The sequence below is a fragment of the Zalophus californianus genome, chromosome 8 (assembly GCF_009762305.2).
Source record: "Zalophus californianus isolate mZalCal1 chromosome 8, mZalCal1.pri.v2, whole genome shotgun sequence".
Classification (NCBI taxonomy): domain Eukaryota; kingdom Metazoa; phylum Chordata; class Mammalia; order Carnivora; family Otariidae; genus Zalophus; species Zalophus californianus.
In genome coordinates this window covers 52,283,365-52,310,521 of record NC_045602.1, presented here as the reverse complement: position 1 = coordinate 52,310,521, position 27,157 = coordinate 52,283,365, and the positions used below count along the sequence as shown (strand labels likewise).

Here is a 27,157-nt window from a genome sequence, read left to right as displayed (position 1 = left end):
CTTTATGTCCAGCAGAGCAGATGGCCTTACCGGCACATTCACCTGTACATCCAGGATTAAAATATGCTCACAGAGGTAAAACATGGTTTACCCAGGCAGTATTTTATTCTAATGAAGTTTGCAGGTGAACTCTCTAGGGACAGAGGACCTCTTCCTCTGTACCTAAAGGGCAGAGAGGAAATGCAGCCCGAAGAAGATGTGTGGGAGGTGAGGCAGAGGGGCTGGGCTGGGTGGAGGACTGCAGCAGACAGAGCTGGACCACGGAGTCCGCCTGTGAGGCAGAGCAAGAAGGAACGCGGATACTGATCCAGCTCTAAAGGGGGCTTGTTTCCACGTCAGCCCCTGACCTGCACCAGTTGCCCCCACCTCAGAGAAGAAGGGGCTCAAACATCAGGAGATGTGGATGATAGAGAGGGCAGGCAGTAGGGTCACGGCCTGGACAGGGTCACCAAGTGCAGAGCTCTTCCCACTGAGAAGAACACGGCCCCCATAGGCAGGCAACTGGGAATTCTATGGGATCGACTGGAAAAGCCCTAAACATCGGTATCGGGAGAATTGTTTGGGTGGTCTGGAGCAACTTTCATGTGATAAAACAGGCTTTTCTGAAGGGACAGGGAACCCCAAGGTCCTGACCCCCTTACTGAGGCTGTTGGAACTTCTAAACCCTCTCTGCCTTCCTCCCCCTTTCCAAGATCTCCCTTCCATTCCAGCTGCCTCTATGGGGTCGGAGAATTCCCAGCCAAAGCAGGTGAACTCCAGGATGCCTCTGGGACAATCCTGAAGCCAGGAAAATGAGGGTGCAAAGTCACCCCGGAATTGGAAGAAAGGGGCATTTTCTCGAGTTCAACAAGCATTGGAGCCCAGTGTGCGAGCTTGGGGCCAGTCCTGTCATGGTTCCGACGGGATGTAGGGCCGTTTACAGATGAAAAAGAGCTTGTTGTCACAGGAGGCATCATTCCATGACTGAAGTGAGGACATCTTTATATTGGCACAGTGTTCATTGTTCCCAAAATTGTTGGGCTCACCTGGAATCCAGAACCTACCAAAGGAAAAAACAAAGAAAAACTGTTTCCAATGAAGAAATGAGTGGCTTCATTCCCAGCTATGATCCCGGGTGATGGCATCACGTTTTTGCTCCCATGCCTGAGAGGAAGGGGATTGGTGAGCCGTCAACCTCAAAACCTGCAATCACTTGCCCAAGTTAGGGTCAAGCCAGCCCACTGCTCTCAAGGCCCTACGCAAACCCATACTGGAAAGCCCGAGACTTAGAACAGGGGCCCTGCTGAGGCTGGGTGGAAGGCCATGCTGCCAAACCCCAGAAGCCATAGAGAGGCCACGGATTTGTTCCCAGTCCCATGAGCAATGAATGGCAGAGAACAGGGAAGAACCACAAACCCTGTAGTCACCCCATCCTTTGTGCCCTGGCCCTGGCCTAGGAAAATCAGGCTGGGAAGGAGGCTCTGGGGCTTACCGTGCACTCTGGACCTTGTCAAATGGAGTCTTATCTACCCAGTACCAATCCCCCTCACTCCCGGCTTTGGTCAGGCCAATCCAGTAGAAAAGTCCACCTGCCACCTTGTACAGAAACTCCTGTAGGGAAGGAGAAGGAGTGAGACGTCGCCACGACTCACAGCTGGAACATCTGTCTCTCCGGGTGTCCTTCACCTGTCCTCAGTGACAGCTCCACGGACACACGACACACTGACCTCTCTCAAGCCCCTTCCTCTCCCCACCCAGAGTCCATCTTCCAAATTCTGATTTGTCTTTGCCCCACAAATAACAGACACAGGACTCAGGCCTTTCAGCCCCTCAGGAAGCAGGTGTTAAGCACAAGAAAGACTCAGCTAAACCCCAGAGCAGGGACCCCAGGAGAAGGGCCCAGATCATAATAACTAAACGTAGTGAGCACTTAATATGCATCTACTCAGCTATTCTCTGAAGCAGGGACTATGATCATGTGTGTTTCATTGATGAACAGGCTGAGCTAATGAAGTTAACTAAGCTACCCAGGGCTCTAGGGCTAGTCAGGGGCAGGGTTGGGGCTCTAAACTGACTCCAGAGCACACACTCTTACCTACCCTACTAGCCCAGCTCCCAGATGAAAGGGGCTCATTCAATATTCTGCTGACCAGGTAGGAGACTTCTTGGGTTACGTAGTATTTTTAATGCTATTTACAAATGCTTTTGTTTTCTGGGCCCATGGAAAGATTGTACCTCCCAGCCCTCTCTGAAGCTGGGACTACTGCATCATTTGCTTTGGTCAGTGAAGTATGAGCAGAAGTGATGTCTGTTATTTCCAGGCAGAAGTTTAAGAGCCAACATGTTCTCTTTCCCTGCTTCAGCAATTGTGGAAACGTACGTTGAGATGAAGTCTCTTTTGGCGTAGGTCCTTGAGTAACCACAATGGGCAGAACCCCTTGCAGGCCTTTGTTGGACATGCAGTGTAACTGAGAAGTAATCCTCCACTGTCAGGTCACTGATATTTGGGGATTTTTGTCACTGCACCATACTCCTGCCCATCCTGCCTGCAACAGCTATTAATACACCCCCTTCCAAGAGCCGATCAGAACAGCACTTACCTGTTCACTCTCTGAGGCCACTGAGGTCAGGTGTGAATCCCTCGACATACAGAACTGCTGGGCACTGTACCAGGTCTTTGGGATTCGAGAAAAGTAATAAAAATTCTCCTTGAAGTACTTCCAACCTTGAGAAATCATCTGCAGAATATCATCTGGAGAACAAGGGTGAAAGATGAACACTGGGGTCCCTGTTTCCTCTGGGTGCTGGCTGCAGGTGGCTCTTGAGTGGGATCTCAGAGACAGCAGTAGATGGAGCTGGGCTCTGGGGTCCTGGGTTCCTTGTGTGGGGCTCAGGGACACTGTCCGACCTGCTGAAAGTCTGGCTGAGAGTGGTAGAGTCTCTGGGCTAAGATAGAGACATTGATCAAGAACCTGTCTATCCCCCGAGAGGGAAGCAATTCTCTGTTGACCATCACAAGGGGCTGAGCCCCCCGGCTTTGGGGAAGGAACTCAATGGATAAATAGCTAGGTGTGGGCCAGGACAGAGACTCCCTAATGACTTCATACTCTGTGCCTTGGTGTGAGAGCCCATGCTGGCTCCTGGTCCTTCTCTCCTGAACAGCCTCCAAGTCCTCCAAGCCCACTGCTGAGCCCTTGCTTCTTAACTGTCCAACCATGCCTGCCGGTTCCTCTTCCCCTTCCTTCCACACACACCAGCCTGATGGCCTCATGCTTGAGGCTGTTAAGGCCTCACGGGCCACTGGTCAGCTTGCAACATTCTTTTCTGAGTCACTTACTTTGCCGTTTGAGCAATTTGCTGATGTTCTCCAAACTGCTCTGGAGTCCCCGGACCTTTGCATTTAAAGAACTGGCTTTATCCAGATCTCTTTTTAACACTGGAATTTGGGCATTTAAATCATTGACCTCCTCCCATCTTCTTGTTAACATCTGGATCTGTGCATTGGCTTCCTTCACACCGGCTTCCAGCTTCCTGATCTGAGAACGCACATGATCCAGGCTGGCATTCACCGTCTGGACATGGATGCTGCTTGCCTCCACGTCACCTCTATTCCTCTTGATCTCAGAACCCAGGGTGCTGATGTTGTCCACACGGCCTTTCAGCAACTGGGCATTGGTCTTTACATCTGATATTGTGTGCATAAACCAGGGATCTGGATTTGAGAAAGTCAAGAGGTCAGCCAAGGGGATTGCCAGGGACTGGGAGTGTTGTCAGGGTGATAAAAGGAAGGGAAAGGAGGGGATAGGCTCAAGCTACCCAAAGACCTGTTGCTTACCCTCCATTCATTCATAATGTACTCATTCAACAAACATGCGATGGGCACTGAGTGCTGGCCAGGAACTCTTGGAGATGCAGATAATGCAAAGACTAATAAAACACAGACTCTGTTGGAGGACCTCACAGGCTAGCAGAAGTGGGGATTAGTACCCAGTGCTAAATTTCCTTTGTGTGTTCAGGGAACAACGGATGCCCTAGTTACCTGCTTGTTGCATCCCCGGAGCTCCATCACCCGCTTTCCAGCTCTCTCCCCTGCAGTGACATCAGCTAGGGCAGCACCCTTCCCACATCTGCCCATGGGCCCCCTGTGGCCAGGACGGGAGCCAGCCAGGCAGGACAGACTTCCAATCTGAAAGTGACTTTTCCTCCAGAGAATATGGAAAGAGGGAATTATGAAACCATTTCTCCCCTTCCCTTGTCCCACCCACTGTCACTCTCTGTTCAGGTCACAGGCTTGCATGCTAGATAGGAGACCAACGACAAACCAAGAGGAAACTCTGCTCAGAGGCACTGAGTCTGAGACTTTGTCCCAGAGCCTTGAAGGGAAAAGACACATGTTCCCTTCCCCTGCTTTCTGGAGACCTGGTGGGAGGGAGAAGGCTCTGCTAGCAGAGAACATGAGGGGCTGGGCAACGCAAAAGAGGAGGAAAGATAAGTCACACATCCGGTGAACAAGTAGGAAGCCTCCCTTGATGTGAGGAATGGGAATCAGCAGGAATGGGAAGAAGAATGAAGAGAGCATGAAGGGGTCCTGGTAAGAATGGTGAATCAGGAGATCTCTCTGCTCATTGGCAGATTCTCCACCTCGTCGGTTGGGGCTGAGGACACAGTTGGAAGTCCCTCTTTTGTGGGGTCAGGAAACAGTTTGCTCGCTGCTAAGAGCTGCCCACAAGGCTCCAAATAAAAGGGACACAGCTCGGGGGGTGGGGTGGGGATGACATGGGATGAAGAAATGGGTGAATGTTTCCTGGGGACAAAAGAGCATATCCTTGAGCACAAGCATGCAAGTGCTGATCCCAATCAGGAAAATCTCCCTGGAATCAGGAAGGAGAGAGGAGCAGCTCATCTTACTGGGGACAGGGGACCCCATGAATGCACCTAGAAAGAGGAGAAATGAGACGAATGGAAAAGCCAGAAGTGGGAGACATAAGTGGACAGCAGGAAGGAGAGGGTCTGGACGTTGAGGGAGCTGGCTGTGGAGAAGGACCAAACTGGAACAATAAAACGTGAGGACTTACAGAGAGTGGCCTGCAGCAGGATGGAGGCGGTCAGGCCCAGCGTCAGAATGATGAGTGTAGCCCGGACCGTGAGAGGCTTCCTCAGAACCAGACATGGGCCCATCCTGGGAGGAGGCTCTACCAGAAGAAGAGGAGGACATTTGTTGAAGGACCCACCAACAGCAGAACACAGAGCAGCAAGCAGATTCTGAGCAGAGGCTGGTGCTTGCCTCGGGGCCAGAGGGAGATGTTCTGCTTATCCACAGTGAAGTGCACATCTGGGACCTCGCTCTCAGCAGCCTTCATCCTGCACACTCACCCCTGCAACATACGTGCTTCCAGCTGACTGGCTCCCCAAGGACCTTTTATCTAGAAGAAATGGGAAATGAGTCCCACAGGAGGTGGTCATATCATCCCAAAGTTCCCCATTCCTGGCTTAGGCACCTTGCCTGGCCTCAGCCACAGCTCAGTCCTCTCTGCAAAGTTCTGAGCTCTCAGGAAGAGGCCATTTGTCTTCTCCTCCAGGGGCCTGTTACATGGACACTTTTCCCTATTGTCCCAGCACTACTTAGTTCTCTTATAAGACTCCCTTCATCCGTCATCCATCTACACATGCATTCCTCCCACAAATACATACTGAGCGCCTCCTAGGTACAAGGACTGGGCCACAGAGATGACTAACTCACAGTCTGTACTCCAGCAGCTCACAATCTGGGAGGAAAGACAGACCAGAGCAAATAAATTACAACACAGTGTGATGAGTGTAACAGTAGAAAAATATGCACCATTCAAAGGAAGCACAAAGATGGAATAATGGTAAACAGTTCCAGGGAGAAGGATTAGCATATTCAGAAGTACGGGGGCATAAGATAGCACGGAGGTCCATTTGGTGGTGTTGGAATGTAAAGTATGTGACAGGAGTGGGAAGGGCATGGGGCTAAAAAGGTACCTGGGGTCATACTAAGAAGCTTGAACTTTGACTTATGGGTGACATGGAGCCAATGAAGGCCTTCAGGCAGGAGAGAGACAAGGAGAGGGACATTGAAGAAAGTTCACTCTGATAGTAGTGAGGAACATCAAATAGGATGTGGGAAGCCTAGAAGCAAGGAGACCAATGAGGAGACCACCACAATAAAAGACTTGCTGTTATTAAGGCATCTTAGATGATACAGCATCCCTCTACAAAAGTGGGGCTTGGAGATTCAACATGTAAGTGTAAGATGTGGGTTCTCCTCCCTGCTTCCTGCACTTGTGAGCTTCTCAAAGTGGGAAGGCTCAGTGCCATCAGGCCAGGAACTGCTCCTTCATATGTGGGAGAAGCTAAGGGCAAAGAGGAGCTGATGTGGGGCTCAGTGAAGGACTACGTTCTCTCCTGGGAAGCTTCTCATGCTTTGAAGAAGTCTGCCACATCCGAGAAACCTGGTACATAACAGATTCTAAACAAATATTACTTGGAAGGTAGGAAAGAGAAGATGGAAGAGAGGGCAGGAGAGAGGGAGGGAAAAGGAAGGCAGTTGGTCCGGACTAGATGGATGCTGGCTGGCTGGATGGATGGATAGATGGGAAATCAGTGGATGGAAGAGTTGATGCCTGATCATTTCTCAACCCTGAAACCTACAGTCTGTGGAGCAGGATCTGCCTTCCAGAAGCTACTGCTTCTTTCTAGCAGTTCTCATTCATTTCCACAGCAAAGACATGAGAGAATTGTGATTTATACCTTACCCAAAAATGCATGACAATTCTGGCCCCACAGGACGAGAAAGCTGGCCCAGCCTTGCTGAATCTGGGCCAGTGGATCTGGATGACAGTGTGGCATCAGGGACAAGGGTTAGAAATAAACGAGGAAGGCCAAGGAAATAGCCACCTCTCCTTGCAGGGGCTTCTCCTGCTTTTATATCTGAGAGGATCCCACCTCCCTACTCAGCCCACTATACTTACGAGTCCCTTGCTGCTCTCTCTCCAGGTGGGCTGGGCCTCAGACTGGAGCTGCTCCTCTCACTGGATGAGGACTGACCCAGAGGGGAGTCTTCACCACACTTTCCACATGGCGGGAAAGAAGCTGGGCCACAGGGGTGGTGTCCCTTTCACCCTGTCTCATCTCCCTACCCACATTCTGCCTGTAGTTTCCAGGACTGCTACCTCTTCTAACCTTTAACATTAGCTAATCCCCCAAACCGAAGGGGGGAGGCTAACTGCCTATCTCTGAACACTTATGACTATACCCACTCTCTTCAGGCTGCTCATTTGGTTGCAGAACCTTGGTTCCACCAGTGTTCAAAAGGGGTTAGAATGTTCTGCTTCTGGGCTATCATGTTTGGTACCCAGTCAAATCCCAGAGTCATCTCAGCCCTTCCGCTCCTGGCTTCTGGCCCTACATCCACAACCTGTCATAGTCCAGGGCCTGGGGTAGAGAAGAAGCCAAGTTACTCAAGGCTCTGGTAGAAGGGGCTTTGGGGATCCTGGTCCCCTCCTGAGGCATGTGAGGGACAGAAGCTGCCACACAATATGACCCAGACTGTGTGGCCTCTTCCCTGTCAAAGAGTCGACTTTTACCAAACTTCTGCTGGTTTGTAGCATGAGGTATTGATGAAAATGCCTATATGCCCTCCACTGGTTCCAGGGAAAGGATCCAGAGGCCTCACCAAGCTGTAGCCCACTGCGTAAGAAGGGCTGGGCTTGGGGGGCGTCTACTCTGAGTGATGGAAATGGAAGCCTCACATAGATATTCTGCTGATCCAGGATGAGGAAGCTAAGGAAGAAGCAACCAAAATCCTGGGCTGTGGGCCCACTGGGGTTTTAGAGATGGTGGATGTAAAAGTCCCAGCCATGAGGAGTTTCATTTCCCACTTGGCGGGGAAGGAATGAGTCACGAGCTCTTTTCCTAAGGCCGTGCTTACCTATCTGCAGGTATTGACTGAGCACATCTCCCGTGCATCCCTCTGGGGGTCTTTCTGGCCTCTGACCTGACAGCCTGGGAGGAAAAAAGACAGAGAAGGAGGCAGGTGCCTCAGCCATACTCTCCTGCTGGGAAAATGGGAGGTTCTCTTGGACACTCAGGAGGGTCCAGCTCTTCCAAACAGGAGGAACTTTGGGCCAGACTTAGAGTGACCAAAAATCACTGCTATAATAAGAGGAAGGGAAGTTCATGCTCATCTCTCTGTTTTCCCACTCGCCATGCCCCTGGGGCTCAAAGACCTTCTTCGGACAAGGGTGGAGGAAGGAGACAGGCCACTTCTCTCCTTCTCTGGTCAGGACTCTCCTTCTGCTTGGGGGTGGACCATGGACACTATCAGCGGGAGTGGAGAAGAGACCTGGGCTGCTTGAAATGCCCCGCCAGGGCCAAGACTCATCTCCAAGGAGAGGAATCCAGGTCCCTCCAGTCAAGGAAATGAGAGTGGACAACACACCGGGAAAGGGGGTGGGGAGGAGAAGGGGGACGCAGAGAGGGGAGAATGGCTATGACATGAGAAAGAAGACACTGTGACAGCTGGTCAGGTTTGTCCACAGCCTCAGAGAGGACCCTCGTGTGTAATGCGATGCTAGGTTTGACCAGCAGACAAATAATCCCCAGATAATCAAGGGATCCCAGGCTACCCTCCGGGAATGTGTCCTGGCAATGGGGGCGAGGGCAGAGAAACCAACAGGAAAGCAATTTTTCCTCCCAGGCTGTCAGGTCAGGGGCCAGAAAGACCCCCAGAGGGATGCACGGGAGATGTGCTCAGTCAATACCTGCAGATAGGTGAGCAGGCCTTAGGAAAAGAGCTCGTGACTCATTTAGAGTCACGTGCTCTCATCCTTGCATTCCTCTGGGACACCCACTGTGCACCAGATGCAAGGAGAAAGACAGCTAGAGACCCTGCCTACAGAAATAGTGTTCCTCTTATTGAAAACATGTGCATCGCCCAAGACTCTCCCAAGACTGAAAAGGACCAAGGACCAAGGAGACTGCAAGGGGGGCTCTCCAGGTCTCCCTTGACCTTGGGAAAAGGTTCCTCTTTTTCAGGACATTATGTAGGGGCAGGTTTCTCTGGAAAAATGACAATGAGCCAGACCTCAGTGAACAGGCCACTACATCTGGTGGCATCATAAGCAGGGTGGTGTGGATATGGGTGAGTAGCCTGGCTATATGGAAGGATCACTGTGTTTCAAGCTGCTCTGAACCATCCAAGTCAAAGAGCTCTTGCCTGTGACCTTAGCAGGAAAGGCAGATTCATGTCAGGAAAGTAACAAAGGACTCTTGGGAAAAGTATGCCTAGTTTCTTTTTAAATCTTTTATTTCTTTATTATATCACTAATGATGGTATTCATTATAGAAAAAAATCCAGGTAAGCAAAAAGAAAAAAAAATTATCTACCACCAAAAAAAAGCTGTACACAGTCTTTCTTCCTAACTATGTACATGTAGGCACATACGCATGCACGTGTGTGTGCGTGTATACACACACGTGTACATGTAGGCGCATACGCGTGCACGTGTGTGTACGTGTATATACATACATCCATAGCTATACCTAACTATGTGCATATATTTACATAAGTATCTAACAGGACAGCCCCTGCTTATTTTCCCCAGCATCCTTCCCATCCCCATTTCTGATATCAAGAGTCCCCTTCCTTTGGGAAATGACTCCCCCTTTTTAGCCCCAACATTGCTTGTTTCAGAGCATCAGCATGTTGGGTGCCTATCACATCACATCACTCTGACACAGAGTCTTCTGCCTTCTGTTTCTATTTTTAAGGACCTTTATAGTGGGCCCAACCAGATAATCCAGGATAATTTCCCTATCTTAAAGCCAGCTGATTATCAACCTTAATTCCACTTTGCCACGCCATGTAATATACTCTTGGGCTCTGGGGATTAGAATGTGGACATCTTTGGGGCCATTATTCTGCCTACCATATTAAGTTAGGGTAGCCTTAATAGAACCATTCAGAAAGCTTGGTATATATCCCTAGAATTGGAGAGAAAAAGAGTCTGGGACTTGACACATGAAAGAAAGGTCTAAGGCCTTCAGTAGGTGAATGGATGAATAAACTGGTACACACCCAGATAACAGATATTATTCAGCACTAAAAAGAAATGAGCTATCAAGCCATGAAAGGACATAGAGGAACCTTAAATGCATATTATTAAGTGAAAGAAGCCAATTTGAAAAGGCCACATACTATATGGTTCCAACTATACGACATTCTGGAAAAGGCAAACTATGGACACAGTAAAAAGATCAGTGGTCACCCAGAGATAACAGGGGAGGGAGGGAGGGATGGGTGGAGCACAGAGGATTTTCAGGGCAGTGAAACTATTCTGTATGATGCTGTACTAGTGAGTACCTATCATTATACATTGGTCAAAACCCATGAAATGTACAAGAGTGAACCCAAGTGTGAACTACGGGCTTTGAGTGAGAATGGTACGTCAGTGTAGGCTCATCAGCTGTAACAAAGGTACTGCTCTGGCGGGGGATGTTGAGAGTGGAGGAGGCCGGGGGAAGGCTGGGCAGGAGCTGTATGAAAACTCTCTATACTTTGTCTAATTTTACTTGGAACTTAAAACTGCTCTAAAAAATAGTGTATTTAAAGTGAATGGGGAGGGTATGTGCTATGGTAAGCGCTGTGAATTGTGTAAGACTGATGAATCACAGACCTGTACAAATAATACATTATATGTTAAAAAAATAATTAAAAAAAATAATAAAGTGAATGGGGGAGGAGCACCTGAGTGGCTCAGTCATTTAGCATCTGCCTTCGGCTTGGGTCATGGTCCCAGGGTCCTGGGATCGAGCCCTGCATCAGGCTCCCTGCTCGGCGGGAAGCCTGCTTCTCCCTCTCCCACTCCCCCTGCTTGTGTTCCCTCTCCCGCTGTGTCTCTCTCTGTCAAATAAATAAATAAAATCTTAAAAAAAAAAATCTTAAAATGAACGGGCATTTAGGATATGCTCCACCTACAGGTGGCGAATACCAGATTTCAACTGTCCCCGTCAAGGAAGACCTTCCTGTCACCTGGAACAAAGCACAGTTTGGGGGTGGGGTGGGTAAGAGTGAGGAGGAGAGAAGGGAGGGGAATAAGACAAAAAGTCAAGCCCTCCCTCCACCATCTCATGCTTCCGTGACTGAGCCTGGCCTGGGCAAGGCGAGAAATGCTAGTTGGACAAGAGTGTGCACTTTTGTGATTATCTGACCAGACTTGGGGGATATATTAATGTGACCAGGAAAGCTATAAGAGCTGCCTGAGGTTCCACGCAGGCGTGCGGAGGAACAAGAAAGGAGAGCAGGTTAGAAGGGGAAATGATGGGAAATCATAAAGGTGCTGTCTAACGATCAGCTCATCCAGGCAGCCGGTTACTGAAGGCTACTTAACTTTTAGGAGGCCCCAGAGCGCTAGGGACCACAGACCCAACATGGGGCGGGAAGCACAGGCTCTCCGGGCACCCTGCAGCCCCAACCGCTCTGCTCCCAGTCAGACAAAACTTGGGTAACAGTGGAGAGCTGCCGGTTATGGTCTTGAACAGAGAAAAGGACAAGAGGTGAAATTAAGTGAGCCTCCGCCTTTGTGGGGAAGAGATGTCATGAAACACCCAGAAGAGCATCCCCAGAATCAAAACTGTCCCCTTAACCACACTGGTCAGGAGTCAGCACAAGTCACTGACCAAGGAGAAACTGAAGAACTGATGTGGACCACAGTGTCACCCATGGCACATATTTTATAATTCATTAATCCATTTTTCACACTGTTCTCGGCCAGGGTCCCCTCCCCCACAAGGGCAGGGGGAGGGGTGGAATGAGAGCTAACCCTTCACCTCCAGGCACACTGCATAGATAACTTGTATAATCTTCACTTAATCCTTGAGCACAGGGATCCTGCTTGGCAACTTGAGTAAGTTCCTAATGCCCAGCATAAGCAAAACCCAGCCAGTGTCCAGTTCTGTCTTAATGCGACTTCTGTGACGCGCGTGCTACGCAAATCTGCACCCAAACCCACAAAAAAAGAACAAGACCTCCGAAAACCCCAATTCCCACAATAATATCTCCAGTGCCACAACAGGGCTTTCTGTCCTCTGCAAACTAAAACCGCTAAGCCAATAAGTTTCAAAATCCCAACCTATGCCCACACTCTAACAAATCATAACACCATTCACTTCGTACCCTGATGCTGTGTATGGTTCCCTCCAACTTTCTTCTTCAACTTTAACAATAGGTTTCTCTTTCCAGATATTTTAGATTTTGCTCTTTTTCAGCAAGTAATGAGATAACTGCTCTCAGCCACCATTTCATGCTTTTAGTTTATTTTCCCAGCTTACTATGTACGAACTTCTTTCCCCAACTTAAGCTCTCCAGCTGGCCCTTTAACTGGGTCAGTCTCCCTAACTGGAACCCTAAACTTCCTTTGCCTCCCCATGCTCCCTATAGATGTCCCTGCTCCCTACAGCTGCAGCTTTCATCCAGGACCCTTAGAATGAGTGTCTTCTGTCCTATTTCTACTGGGAACATCCCCACAGAACTGCATGGTATTGCCTCACATTCATTCACTCCAGCATCCATTTACCCATCCAGTGAAATTTATCAAGTACTCACTGTGTGCCATGCCAAGCTCTATGCCTAGATGTTGGGAATTCCTCCTTGAACAAAACACCCATGGTTCCTGCCCTGCAGCAGAGTGCAATTCTCTCTGGATAATTCTTGGCATTCCACCTGTTTTCTTGCGAGGAAAATAAAGTGTATCTATGATTAAGCCTAAAGCAACAATAAAAAAAACTTGCAGTTTAAAATGGTGTAAAATATGACATTTTCCCAAACTATTTCTATTTAGAACACAGTACAGAGATATAGAGGCACCTGGATGGCTCAGTCGGTTGAGTGCCTGACTCTTGGTTTAGGCTCAGGTCATGATCTCACGGGTCGTGGGATCAAGCCCTGTGTCTGGCTCTGTGCTCAGTGGGGAGTCTGCTTGAAGATTCTCTCCCTCTGCCCCTCCTCTCTCTCTCTCTAAAATAAATAAATAAATCTTTAAATAAAATAAAACACAGTACAGAAATATAGCTCCATGCTTTCATTCCCTGCAAGTAAACCTTTCTCCTAATATATCTGACTCTCAACCACATGAGAACTATATGCTCACAGAGCCCCCTTCCCTGGGTGGGGTGGTAGAGAATGAGAGCTACATGTCTAGGACGCAGTGCAGTGGTCCTCAACTCCTGGAACATGTTTGTAAAAAATGCCAGTGTCACACCCCCCAAAATTCTGACTTATTTGGTGTGGGTTGGGGCTCAGGCATCAGCATCTTTAATAACCCTTGAGTGAGTCCTACATGCAGTCAAGGTTGAAAACCATCAATCTAGTGGGAAAATCTGAGTCCTGGCATGGAATCCTGGCTCTTCCACACACTGGTGGGGTGGATGATTTATTTAGGGGAATAGTCCACCCCCCAGAAATAGCTGGCCTTATAAAACAGTGGACTTGAGCACTGAAGAGTCCATTGCAGTACCAGCTATTAGACAATGCCTTGAAACATTGGGAGCTGCTCTGTAGCATGTAGCATCTGCTTTAAAATAGGGCTGTTTCTTCCCCCAAAACACATGGAACTAGAGTATTTATAACAAGGAGTATAATTAGGTAGTATCTCTCACACTGACATATAATGACCCATCCTCAATGGTATTACTTCATTTCTGAAAGTCTGGATCTGCTGACTTAGGGTACCCAGAGGAGGAATATTTCTACCAGAGAACCCAACAATGATTCCCCCGAATTAGGAGCTGGGACTGCTATCAGGCTATTTCAAACATCTCATGCCACTGGAAAAACAGATTTTTTTAAAAAGATCATAGGTTTGGCAATGTCTCAGACTGGGTTTTCCAAAAGCAGACACTGAGATGGAATTTGGTGTACAGGATTTTTTGTGAAGGACCACATCTGTGGAAGGGAGTAGGAGAAGACAGGATTGGGCAGAGAGATAAGCTGAACTCTTGAAATTTAGTACAGGACCAACAAACTTCAGTCAGCCCCATGAGGAGTTCTGGAGCATAAATGACCCACCAGACTTGTCCTATGTTAGGCTAAAATGTCCATACCTAATTGACCCTGCAAGGCTCCCTGAAGGAGCTAAGAGCTGGAGACCATCTGCTTACAGCACCCCCAACAAACAGTTCAGACAAGCTTTTCTTTGAAGGGGAATCTGGGAAGTGTAACTCTATGTCTACCATGTAGGATGGTTGATCCCGACAATCAAGGGAAGAAGGTTCACTGATACACAGATGGGATGTGGTAGGTATCCTCTAAGATGGTCCCAGTGATTTCTGCCTCCTGGTATTCATGCCCTTGTGATCTTGGAAGAATGACCCTCCCCCACCAGTTGCACCTTCAGATGAGACAACAGTCACAGCCAACAGCCTGAATACAACGTCATGAGAGACTCTGAGTCAGAGGTGCCCAGCTAAGCCACATCTGGATTCCTAGCCCACAAACCCTGAGGTAATGAATGTCTGTTGTTAAAGCCACTGAGTTTGGGGGTAATTTGTTAGGCAGCAATAGATGACTAATACAGGGAGCAGGGAGGATTATGACTGGAACTCAAGCAATAGATACCCAGAGGTATCTTCTAGTTCAACCTGTAAAGTTTGGCATTCTTAACAAATGGGATGGCCAACAGAGTAAGATAGCTCAGAAACAAGGGTCTGACTCATCCCACCAAGTAAAGAACATAGGCAGTTGACATGCTGACTGAAGAGCAAAGGAAGACAGAATAAACGGCTATGGAGGGTGGTCATGCGGCCTCATGAACTTAGCAGAAACAAGGGCTAAAGCCACTATACCTGTATTTACCTGTCATGTATCTTTTTTAAAATTTAATTTCATTTTTCTTTCTTCTTCCTCTCACTTACATTGGATACCCAGATGAGATCATGACAGAACTAAAGAGGACAATACATCACTCAGTGATGCTGGACTTGGAGCTGGTTGCAATAACTCAAAAGACAGTGGGTTGTCTACTCTTGGAAAGAAGATGGGTCTGGATAGCATATAGTACACTAGGTCAGGTAAAAGCAGCTTGAGGAAGTGCCAGGATGAGGAAAAGGGTGTATATGGGTATTGGGCTATAGAAATACTTGTCTCTTTGTCCAGGATAGCAGTACCCTTCTTAATAAAGAGAAATCTCAAAATCAGTGGTAGATAGGACAGCAACTCTGAGTCAAAAGACAAAAGAGGTTGGACATTTCTTCTTCCCAGCTCCCTGGCACATTACCCAGGCTCAGGCAATCAGATGTCACCATCCACATGACTGAGACAATAATGCACTGCCTCAGAGATATCTGAGAGTCTTCAAGGGACATGTTGGGAGTCTTCTCTGATGTCCTCCTTTCCTTGGTCCTGCCCCATTTTCCAAGACTTCACATTGAGTCTGAAAACAAGTGGTTACCTTCCCAATAAATTTCTTTCATGCTTAAATTATGCAGACATGGGCTTGTTGTTTCGATCAAGAACCCCAATTGATATACCCACAGAGCTATCTCCTTTCCTATTAAGATTGATCCAGTTTTCCCACAGTGTGTTAAATGGAACACTAGTCCAGAAATATGCTCAAAACAGGTTCAAAGGTTAAATAAGTTTGGTAAACAGTCCATGCTGTGTGTCTTTCTTGAAGATTCATGGTAACTGTGCGCATTTTAAAGGTTCTGAGAAGTCCTGTGTTAAGAAAATCTGTTTAATATTATTTATAACAGGGGTTCCATTACCATTTTTCTTTTACACTTAATGGATGATACTTCTCACTCTGAGAAACACTGTCCTGAAGCCAAGAAAAGGAAGATTCAGAGGCAGACTACAGTTCCCTCAGATTTCTAAGTTCCAGTTTGTTTGGTCTACGAGATCTTGCCACTTCCCCAGTTGAATCACACAAAGAATCATCACCCCCTTCCAAAGAAGCAATGCTACCCACAGAATATCAACACCATTCTGTTGAGTAATATGTACCTTCCTCATCAATTTCACATATTTTTTTGACATTAATTGTTTTCTTCTCAGGTCTGTTAAAGGCCTCTCTGTTCTGTTTTATTAACCTTATAATTATTTTAATATTACCAAACTAATAATTGCTTTACCAAACATCTTAAAATATGGCAGACCCCCCTTGTTAACCATTTTTTAAATAAAATTTTCTCTTTTTTTAAGATTTTATTTATTTATTTGACAGAGAGAGACACAGCGAGAGAGGGAACACAAGCAGGGGGAGTGGGAGAGGGAGAAGCAGGTTTCTCATCCAGCAGAGAGCCGAATGTGGGGCTCAATCCCAGGACCCTGGGATCATGACCTGAGCTGAAGGCAGACGCTTAATGACTGAGCCACTCAGGCACCCCTAAATAAAATTTTCTTAGCAATTCTTAACTTGTTCTTTCAAATTACCTTTTGGCAAGTTACAAAAACAAAGTCCTATTGCAATTTTACATAAAGTTTAATTTTAGTAAATTTAGTAATTTTAGTAAAGCTGTAAAATAATTTAGAATGATTTGACGTCCTTAAAATAGTCTTCAGATCTAGATCCACATGATGTCTGTTTCCATTATATCTGTCAATCTACACTTTTTAGTTTCCTTCATGCAGGCCTCAGCCTTTTTTCTTCTCAAGGGAAGAAGATAAGGTTATTATTATTTGTAGATGATATGATGTTTTAGCTATGAAATCTGAAAGAACCATCTGGAAGAGTTATTTAAATTGATAAGAGAGTTCAACAATCATATGGACAAAACAATCCACATGAATAACTTTCCTGGGTACACAAAACAACCCATTAAAACTATGAATATATAGACACATAGGGAGGATTCCAGATATATTTAGGAGCAGAATTAACAGGACCTGGTAATGGGTTTGGTGTTGTTTGTGGGCCCCCTTCTGCCCCCCGATCACTCTCCAGAAAGAACCATGTTGGATCATACTATCTCATTTCAATTTTAGAGTCCAAATTTTATGTCTAGAGGACACTTTTCGAAATTTTTGCCATTCCTAGCATCAGCACTGCTGGTGAGGTCTTTGCTATATGCATTCATCTCGTTCTTTTCATTCCAGTCAGGTGGAAGTGGCTTGGTTAGCTGGTCAACTCCCACCCCACCATTTTTTCTCAGAAATCTGCCCGTAAAAGCTTCCCTGTGACGATTTCCCTCTCACTCTTTCCTGATTGTTTGATGAAGCAGGAGGGAAAGATCTGTGGAGTTGCACCGGGAAACTGAAAAGAAGAGTGCAGATTTAGACTAGCAGCAGAGGAGAATGAAAGAGGAAGCTCACAAGGAACAAGGAAACGGACAGGCAGCCCTGAGACCACATAGTCATACAGTGGCCCTGTACATTTCAAAGGCTCTCAGACCTTTTGAAAAAGGAATCTACTGTGCATGGAGGTTGGCAAGAGAAATGCCAAAGCTCCTTTTCTGGACTAACTCAAAACCTCACAAGTTATTCCTTCAGGAAAAGAATATATCAATGTAAATATTGTTATCAGGGCACTGAATTGTTGAGTGACAACCAATCAGAATTAAGGGCTTTCAAGAATTAAGGATTACATTTCACAGCACTTAACAATCTCTGAAGTCCAGACATCCTAAAAGATTCCTTTGTTATATGGAAACAGAACAGGATTATACCCTCTCAATAAGTCTTCTCACTGGCAAGGAGAGTAAAATTGGTGCTCTTTGTAGACTTTCTCAATACACCTCTTCATCAGAACTCTAATTTTTTTTTAAGTTCCATCAGTTTTTTTAAATTCTCTTTTATTTTTTCTCTTGGTCTTCTGATATCCTTTCTGCAGGTCGCTTCTTCAACCCCTTCATTTTCCTGGTTTGTAGTTTGCTTAGGTCTTGCTTCTGCATATGAATCCTTCCATAAGTTGTACCAAACGTATCATGGGAGACATTTTTCTTCTTTGGCTTGAGCACCTTTGGCATTTTCATAGATAATTTATAAAGATCATCTGATGCCAGATGTGTCCTCCTCAGAACCAGATCCAATGAGGGCCCCATCTCTTCCAATTCAATCCTTGGTGTTCTACAACCAGATTTCTTCAACAGCAACTTACAGCTTCGAAAGTAAATCTTCCCATTCAATGCAGTGAAGTGCAGAACATACTCTAATATCAGCCAGGCAGATATTTGGTACTGTGGGGCCTCTGAAGAAATCAGTAAGAAGACTTTTTAGCCTTCTGTAGTCTTCTATTACATCAAAATCATCACCAGCAAATATTAACATGGGTTTTGTTCCCTTGGGACATTTACTATTCTTAATATCTTTTAGAGAGACAAACTTCTCGATACCCAATTCAATCATATCCAGCACATGGTAGTCATACATACGACCTATTACTAGATTATTTGGCTGCTTCTTATTATGGGAGCCAAACATAAATAAGGAACAATCTGACTTCTTTGAAAAGAATTCCAGTGATGGAATTACAAGACAAATGGTCTTGTAATGTTTTTCTTTTTATACAGAACTCCATACCGTTTTTTCAGTGCATACACATCTTTAAGTACTTGTGTCATCATTGAACTTGCATTTCCCTCTTTAATCAGCATAGCATTTTTAATACTTTCACTGAGTTTCGGTTCTCTCTTCTCAAGAAATCTCTTGGCTCTTTTCGTTTTGGGCTTTACAACTCAATCCAAAGTGTCCATGGCTACCACAACGTGAATCCCCAGAACTCTATTTTGTTTTTAAGATTTTATTTATTTATTTGACAGAGAGAGAGAGAGAGAGAGATCACAAGTAGGCAGACAGGAAGACAGAGGGAGAGGGAGAAGCAGGCTCCTTGCAGAGCAGGGAGCCCGATGTGGGACAAGTTCCCAGGATGCTGGGATCATGACCTGAGCCGAAGGCAGACGTTTAATTGACTAAGCCACCCAGACACCCCCAGAACTCACTTTAAATAGGTCTGTTTCCCTGGAGTTTCGTGGGAGGGAATATTTTCTGCTATAGTTTCTAAGATCTTTTTCATGAGCACCATGCTCAAGGTTAAACCTACTCTCAAGATTAGGTCCTTTAGTCCAGGAGAAAAGTCCCGGGAAACTTTAATACAGGGGGAAAAAAGAAGAGAATCTTAAACAAATGGAATATGCAGTAGTATGCTCAAAGACATTTAACAACCGCTCTCTAGATGTAGAGGGGAAACCCGATTTGTAATATTTGCCAATTGTCATTGTGTAAATATTTCCACCATGGCCATTAAGTAACCAACATGATGTCCCTGAAAGCAGTGTTGAGAAAAGATGCACATGATAGGCTCTTAAGAGCCTGTAGGGGCTAATTCTAGCACGTCACTAAGGGACAAGTAATGTTTTCCACCTGTGACCCAATCTATCCAGTTACGTGGTTTTTCTCCAACCTTGCACTCCAGGAAGGGGAGGAGGGGATGCAGCTGTAGGGTGGTGACAGAAGGACAGGGGTACTGTTAAATGCTAGCAGGGAGACCCAGAGAAGGGAAAAGATGCAAAGATCCAGCATAAAATAGAAGGAATAAGCGCCCATCCCTCTTGGGGATCCTCCATTCTGAGCATTTATTTGTCCATTTCCACCAACTACGTGCTATTGCTTGCTTTAAGTTCTCTCTGTAAACTCCAGAAGGAACTGTTCCTCTTCCCTAGCCACAGGAGGCCTGGCTGTCCCCGATGACCACAGCTCCCTGATGTGGGCATGGCTCCCTTTCCTGGGTGTGGCCTATAGTCACCTTCTTGGGAGCCGGTGACTTAACAAGGGAATCCCCTGGTTCCTGGGTACTTTCCCTGGAGTGAGAACCACAAGGAACACAAAGGCCTAGTGTTTAGCCACCAGAAAAATGGACAGGGGGGAAAGGCTATGTGTCTACAAAGAACAAAAACCCTTTCCATGGATATAGTAGCTCCAAGCACCTGGGGACATTTCCCAGGTATGGGAAGAAATGAGATGCATCATGGGATTAAGCAGTCCCTTGCTTCAAAGAATTCTCGTTACCCTGGAGAGAAAGTTAAAAATCTATCATTTTCAACAAAACACTCCAGGATCTGGCGTCTATCTCTAAGTTCCTATCTCTCACCACTCCTTCTCGCTGGCTTTCTTCACATTTGGAAACATTCCAAGCTTGTTTCTTCCTCAGGTCCTTTACACTTGCAAATGTATATATGTATACACATACACACATTTTTTCTTGCTGAGTTATTTGAAAGTAAATTGCAGTACTGTGGCATTATTGATACTTCTGCATTTATCCTAAAAACAAGGACATTCTTCTCCTCCATAATCATAATACCATTACCACACTCAAGGAATTTAATGTGGCTGCAACATCTAAATTATATATAAATGTCTAAAAAAAAGAAGTCCCTTATACCTGAGGGGGAAGGTCCTGACTCTAGGATCCAATTGAAGGTTGCACATTGCATTTGATCGTCATGGTCCTGGACTTTCCTATAACCTAGACCAGGCTCACCGCCTCATCCACACACACACACACACACACACACACACACACACACACACACACAAACTCTTTTTATCATTCATGACATTGACATTTGGGAGAGTACAGGCCAGTTGCTTGTAGAATGCCGCAAATTCTGGATTTGCCTGATTGTTTCTTAATGATTAGACTCAAGTTATGATTTTCTTTTTGAAACTCTGTTAGTGCAGCTTGACAGCCCCTCATAGGTAGGGTGCTGAGTGGTGACTGAGCTGGAGACCCAGCAGGTGTGCACCAGCCGTGGTTGAGCCTGGCCTCCAGGTGTCTGCTGGAATCCACAGTCCTGATGCTGCTCAGGTCCTGAGTCCTCCTAAGCTGGAACTGTAGTGAGGAATTTTCCAGCTAAGGGCTATGGAGCCAAGTGTTTGTTGTTTTCTGACAGCAATATCTGAACCCCTGGGGCGAACATATCTTGATGGAGGACATAGAAACCAAGAAGTGGGGGGCCTGAGTGGCTCACTCGGTGAAGTGTGCAATTCCTGATCTCGGAGTCATGGGTTCGAGCCCCACACTGAGCATAGAGCTTACTTAAAAAAAAAAAAAGGAATAAAGAAAGAAACCAGGAAGCAACTGTATGCAGAAGGCTGTGTCACAGGGACCCGTGACCAAGACTAAGAAGAGGCCCCACAAAGCAGAAAGGCTATTTCCTGCCAGTACTGGCACTCAGCGTGTATCCTGGGACCACAGAACCAGACATGTTGCACACCTGTGACACCAACAACATCCACCTCGTGTGGGGAGGAATGATGTCTTTACTATATGAACCCTGAGAGCAGAGGCTGGGCCCCAGTCTACTGAGATGCCCTGAGACTCCGCTAGTGGTGTCTTCAAAGCCATCCAGCAATTTGGCTTGGCCTAGTCCAAAACTAAAGTGGTTGGATGAAGACTTCTAGTTCTGGCCAATGTGGAATAACAGGGGAAGAAAAGACAACATTCAGGAAACAATGATCTTTAAGACCCTGGACATCATCAGGACACCTGGGTGGCTTAGTTGGTTAAGCGTCTGCCTTCGGCTCAGGTCATGATCCCAGGGTCCTGGGATCGAGCCCCGTGTCGGGCTCCCTGCTCAGCGGGGTTCTCCCTCCCCCTGCTTGTTCTCTCTCTCTCTCTCTCTCTCACACACACACACACAAATAAATAAATAAAATCTTTTGAAAAAGACACTGGACATTAGGCAATGAAAGATGGGATCCCTGAGATGAAGGAAACAAGTGAGGGGAGCCCTACAGTTGCCCCAGCTTATATCTTGAGAGCTTCCACAGCATACAGGGAAAGAACAGGCAGAGCCCAGCACACTCCCTGAGTTGAGGAGACAGAGCTGAGAGTCCAAGAAGACGGAGGCAGCTACAGAACACAGCACAGAGCACCCGAGAGAAGACAGCTGCACAGATGCTCAACTCCAGAGAGCTGCAGAGGGTCCCCTTGAGTGTCCGGCAGAGTACTGGCCACGTATCTGGTCATTGAACAAGGATCAAGTCACTGTAGAGCTCACTCCTCATTAATCAATATGTTTAACACTACATCAAATACTAATGATGTACTATATGTTGGCTAACTGAACATATTAAAAAAAAATCAATAGGGAGAGCATGGAATCCCATTCCCCACTGCCCTGCCTCTGCGGCTCCTCTTTATCACAATTACACCCGTGCTTTCTTCATCAGTGGCCCATAGATGGCACCATTACCTTGGGCTGGACACAGAATTACTCTAGGCTACTGCTTATTAGAGTACAGTTTTTACAATGTGTGTGAATCTGGTCCTCCTTAAAATTTTGTAGGACTGCATGATAGCTATAATGGAATCCTGGCCTTCCAGGGATTACAGACCCCTTAATAAATGTAGCAAGCAATACTGGTAATCCCATCCCTATCCCTCACCCTCTGGGCCAGGATCCATGAGGCTTCAGTAAATGTATAAAGTAGACAGATTCTTTGAACGGAGGGAGAAAGGTGATGGCTTTATGGAATGGCCTTATCCCCGAAGAGCAGACACAGACAATCAGTCTTGGTCTTCAGAAACCAGCCAGAGTGGAGGTGGCCTCTCTCCCATCAGCTGTGACTGTTAAATATAGCAAGCCCTGATAGGATCAGTCCCAAGAGTCTAGAACATTTAGAAATGTCAGGGCTCCTGTTATGAGGAGACCTCCTGCAAACAGGAGAGAGGCGGCAGGGGAACTCCATGTTTGCCTGCTCCACCAAAGCTGTTCTTGCCAAGGGCAAGAAGACCTCCCCCAATAAAGAAAGACACCTGGACAGCAAGCGCCTCCTGATGTGATGCAAGGACCACTCACGAGGTTCTATTGTCCAAAACAGGAAAAAAAAAAAAAAAGAAAAGAAAAGAAAAATCACACCTGAATCTGATAAGTCCTCTAATTCTAATTGCCAGGGAACAGAGCAACATGGTTAAAGACACCAGAGAGGCCAGCAAAATCCAGAGTGAAAAATTCTAAGGATATATGGTCTAGTCTTTACATGTGCGCAAGCGCGCACACACACACCAAGTTGAACAGTTACAGATTTTAGAAGCCCGAAAGAATGTGTCAGACAGACACAATGTATATAGAGTTTGTTCGGATGCTGACTGAAATAAGCTACTTGTAAAAAGACACATGAGATAATATAGAAAATGACTAGATATTTGGCAATGTAAGAATTAGCACTAATTTGTAGGTATAATTATTGTGGTTTTTCTAAAGAGTTCTTTTTTCGAGAGTTCTTACTGCTTAGAGATACATACTGGAGTTTTTATAGTAAAAATGATATAATATCTGGGATTTGCTTTAAGACAATTTGAGGGAGAACAATAGGGTTGTAGATCAAATAAGATGAGTCAGTTGTTGAAGCTGGGTAATCGGTATATGGCAATCATTATACTAGTCTCTCTACTTTTGTATTTGCTTTAAAATATATAATAAAAGGATAAAAAAGAGAGAGAGTTCCTTACCAAAGTGTACCAGATAGCCACAGTCAACCAATCAGAGTTGAGATTATGGATCAGCCTTCTCTGCTCAACTCTGGGCTGGAGCATGGTAATCCTGGCAAAGAGCCTGTGAACCAGGAAAGAACCCAGGGGTCTTAAAGGTGAGTCTGTTCTGATAGGGTCAGAAGCCTGATCCTTAGGGGGCACCTGGGTGGCTCAGTCGTTAAACGCCTGCCTTGGGCTCAGGTCATGATCCTAGGGCTCAGGTCATGATCCCAGGGTCCTGGGATCAAGCCCCGCATCGCATCAGGCTCCCTGCTCCACGGGAAGCCTGCTTCTCCCTCTCCCACTCCCCCTGCTTGTGTTCCCTCTCTCGCTGTGTCTCTCTCTCTGTCAAATAAATAAATAAAATCTTAAAAAAAAAAAAGAAGCCTGATCCTTAGAACCTGGCTATTTTTACAGAATGCTTGCTTACTTGCTTTCCTTCTTTGTGTGTGTGTGTGTGTGTGTGTGTGTGTGTGTGTGTGTGTGTGTGTGTGTGTCTTTTTGTTGTTATTATTGTTCTCCCTCAATCTTTGGTGAAATTCTTTTATGGAAATTCCAACTTCCTTCAGAGATAATCAGAGGGACCAGGGGAAGTTGGGTTTGCTTACCAAATGCTAAGACCTGCACTCTCAGGCCCAGCCCTCTTCTCCCACTGGCCCTCAACCTGCTAGCAACCTGGCCTTTCCTTCCTAGCAGGGGACTGGGAGAAACTTCTCTGCAGCATCTGACCAGCCCAGGAGACACATTTTCAAGGCAATGAAATTGATAGAGGCCTGGGCGGAGCATCCTCCCCTCAGGTGAGACTTCCAACTGACCATCACCATTAGGACCATATTTATAGGGCAAATAACTGGGTTTGAAGTTAAACATTTGTCTGCCTACATACAGTTTGGAGCGAGCTGCATTTCCATGTTATCATGTTTTTATATTTTTTTCAAAGATTTTATTTATGTATTTGACAGAGAAAGACACAGCGAGCGAGGGAAGCAGGGGGAGTGGGAGAGGGAGAAGCAGGCTTCCTGCTGAGCAGGGAGCCCGATGTGGGGCTCGATCCCAGGACCCTGGGATCATGACCTGAGCCCTGAGCCGAAGGCAGACACTTAAGGACTGAGCCACCCAGGCGCCCCATGTTTTTATATTTTTAAGGAGCCTGGGCTATGTGTGTTTGCCTCCCCTCCCAGATTCCATGGGAGGGGGCTGCCCAGCCTGGAGCAGGAGGGGATGTGATGCAAGACTGTAGCTCTTGGCATCCAGAACAGAAGGGCCAGTTTTGACCTGGAGGCCAGATAATACATTTTAAACAACCAGCATGAGTCTCACAAATAACATTCCTTAGCCTCTCAATCAGGACTCCAGCTGTTTCCGTGGGGCTTCCCCCGGCTGATGGGGTGGGGTATTGTAAGTACCTGATTTAAGGTAACTTTGCCTTATTCTCATTTATTGCCTACTATTTATTCCCTTCATCTAAGTGCAGCTTCCTTTTCTCTTCTGTTTCTATTAGGTTTCTATAATAATAATAATGAAGTTTTCTTTCCTTGTCGAAACCAAAACATGACTGTTATGAATCTTTTGTTCAGAATACCTCTTCTGCATATTTAATTTTCTCTCTTTCTAGGACTTCTGTTATCTGGATCCTGGCACTTACACTTCTACTGTCATACCTCTTAACTTTTATTCTAAATTTCCTAATTATTTATTCTTCACTGCTTCCTTCTGTGAGACAGCTGATCTTGCAATTCACTGTTTATTAATTGTGCCCATTCTATTCTTTATCCCATCTGTTGTGTTCTTTATTTCCACTATTATATTGTTCACATTTAATATTTCCTCTCACTTCTTTTTATGATTCCTTGTTCTTATGTTATATTATTAATATCTTCCTGTCTCCTTAAGTGTATTTACTGAGCTTATTTTAAGTTATTGGTCCATCTGTTCTAATACTTCAAAAGATACTTCAGCTTTACATATACGACAAAACTGAGCCACAGAAAGCAACAGTCCAAGGTGACCAGATTTAGAGATGAGAGCAACAGCCTCTGACTCTCTTCTGTGACTGTTGGAGAATAGTACTCAGTCAGGGAAGTCCTTCTCACAGGCCCGAAGAGGGGGCTAGGAAAGGTCTGTCCTCCTGATCTTTGGGAGGACCCACCTTCCCCAACATATTTGCTATTTTCGTTGTCATATTTTACCTGTTCAGTTAAAGATAACGATTGTCCTCTTGCTTAAGTTGGCAAACACAAGAACTGTCGTCCCATGGTCTCGAAGGATCTAGTCTCCTGCAACCTGCCCAAGATGTATGACAGGAAGCTCAGGAAAGAGACAGGTGAGGCCTGGAACAAAGCAGACACAAATGCTCGCATCAGAACTGCCCCCCTGCCCCATCTCTCCTCCCAGGGCCCTTTTGCACAGTAAAGTTCCCCCTGGTGGGCTCTTACAGAGTCTACCACGCTTGTTAAGGTGTAACCTTTTGGTGAGCCCCGACCCTCCTGGTACCAGGCTTGTACTTTATACTCACAGTTATTCTTGTATTACCATCCTGTGCTATTTGCTCCTACGTCTGTTTCCTCTACCAGACGCTGAAAATGAAGACACAGAGGGGAGGAGAACGGTGGAGTCAGGCTACAGGGCAGCCTGGAGTAGGGGCTGCCATTGTTCACTACCGCAAGGTGGGTGTTTTCATCAACCTCGTACCCTCAGAACTCAGGAAGGACTTCAGAAACCAATACAGGACGCCCCTTTGGCCCCGCGGCCACACCTCTCTGGGCTCCAGCGGGTAAGGGGGCTCTCGGCCCCACCCCCTTGCCTCCCCTTGCCTCCCCCTGCCGAGGGACCTGGGTTTAGGGAGAGCGGTCTCCAGCACTTGGCGCAGACAGGTAAACGAGAGAAATGAGACCCGCGACCAGCGTCTCGGGCCTGGCCTCTGTTTGAGACATCCCCCCCGACTTCACCCCTGTTCTGGATCGGGCTCGACGGGACTGGGAGAAGCAAGAGCCCGGCGCCCTCGGCCAGGGCGCATGCGCAGGGTGGTCGGCGCGGGGCGAAACCCCTCGTCGCTTAAGCTCGCGACCAGCAGGGGGCAACACGAGGACGCCTCCCTGCTTGTGGCCGGGAGCTAACGGCGTGGTGGCTGGAGGATGGGCTGGCACCTGACTGGCGGCTGCGAGGAAGTGGGTAAAATTAGCGGAAAGGTAGGACGTGGCAGTAGCGAGCATGCCTGGCGCGACCGCGGCCGTCCCCGCCACCCCGGACGGAGTGCTCACATGCCCGCCCACCATCAGTGTGGTGTGGCCAGGGGTCGAGACCACGGCGGCTGTTTAGTCCGTCTGAGAGTGCTTTGTCTGGGTCTCCACACACTTCTGGGTCTGACTCTGCCTTGACTCTATCTGGGCTTGTGTCTGTCACTGAGGCTGTAGATCCGAAAGGAAGAGGAGGGAATACCACCTCTTTCTAGCTCCTGCCTGAAGTTGGTATATATAATTAATCCTACTCGACTCTCTCCCCAAAACACAGCTGGAAGCTCAGCCCTCACCTCAACCTGCAGCCTGTGAAAATTCTACTCTTCTGTTCACTCCACAGCCCCACTCAGGCTCAGCCCAAAGGGGCATGGAGTAGGCTCTCCCCAGAGGGACTGCAGAACCCTGAGGGACTGCTGGGAAGGAAAACATGTCCTATTCAGGAAGAGGTGG

At 46.8% G+C, this 27,157-nt stretch overlaps 1 protein-coding gene and 1 pseudogene across 3 annotated transcripts; both read right to left on the bottom strand.

The window, feature by feature from the left end:
• Window positions 1-26,432, bottom strand: CD207 (CD207 molecule). Of its 3 annotated transcripts, XM_027623022.1 has the most exons (10): window positions 26,303-26,432; window positions 25,987-26,047; window positions 25,661-25,801; window positions 23,451-23,553; window positions 12,605-12,728; window positions 5,055-5,171; window positions 3,317-3,691; window positions 2,580-2,731; window positions 1,472-1,590; window positions 1-1,039 (listed from the first exon to the last, which is right to left on the bottom strand). In XM_027623022.1, exons 4-10 carry the CDS (start codon window positions 23,532-23,534, stop codon window positions 889-891), a joined length of 1,122 nt encoding a protein of 373 aa, XP_027478823.1. In that variant the 5' UTR covers window positions 23,535-23,553; window positions 25,661-25,801; window positions 25,987-26,047; window positions 26,303-26,432; the 3' UTR covers window positions 1-888. The 3 variants fall into 3 exon arrangements, with proteins under 3 accessions (XP_027478823.1, XP_027478824.1, XP_027478825.1); XM_027623023.1 differs by lacking the exon at window positions 26,303-26,432 and having other exon boundaries at window positions 25,987-26,254; XM_027623024.1 differs by lacking the exons at window positions 12,605-12,728; window positions 23,451-23,553; window positions 25,661-25,801; window positions 25,987-26,047; window positions 26,303-26,432 and adding exons at window positions 5,264-5,402; window positions 7,931-7,962.
• Window positions 17,767-18,687, bottom strand: LOC113937983 (annotated as a pseudogene).
• Window positions 26,433-27,157: the final 725 nt, after the last annotated feature.

Excerpts from the sequence above, each read along its gene's own strand:
- CD207 (XM_027623022.1), bottom strand. The coding sequence starts at position 23,534 with ATGCTCCAGCCCAGAGTTGAGCAGAGAAGGCTGATCCATAATCTCAAC. Across the intron at positions 5,172-12,604 it reads AGAGCTTGGCATGGCACACA|AGCCTCCTCCCAGGATGGGC; the intron begins GTGAGTACTTGA and ends TTCTTCTGGTAG. Across the intron at positions 1,040-1,471 it reads GACAAGGTCCAGAGTGCACG|GTTCTGGATTCCAGGTGAGC; the intron begins GTAAGCCCCAGA and ends TTCCTTTGGTAG.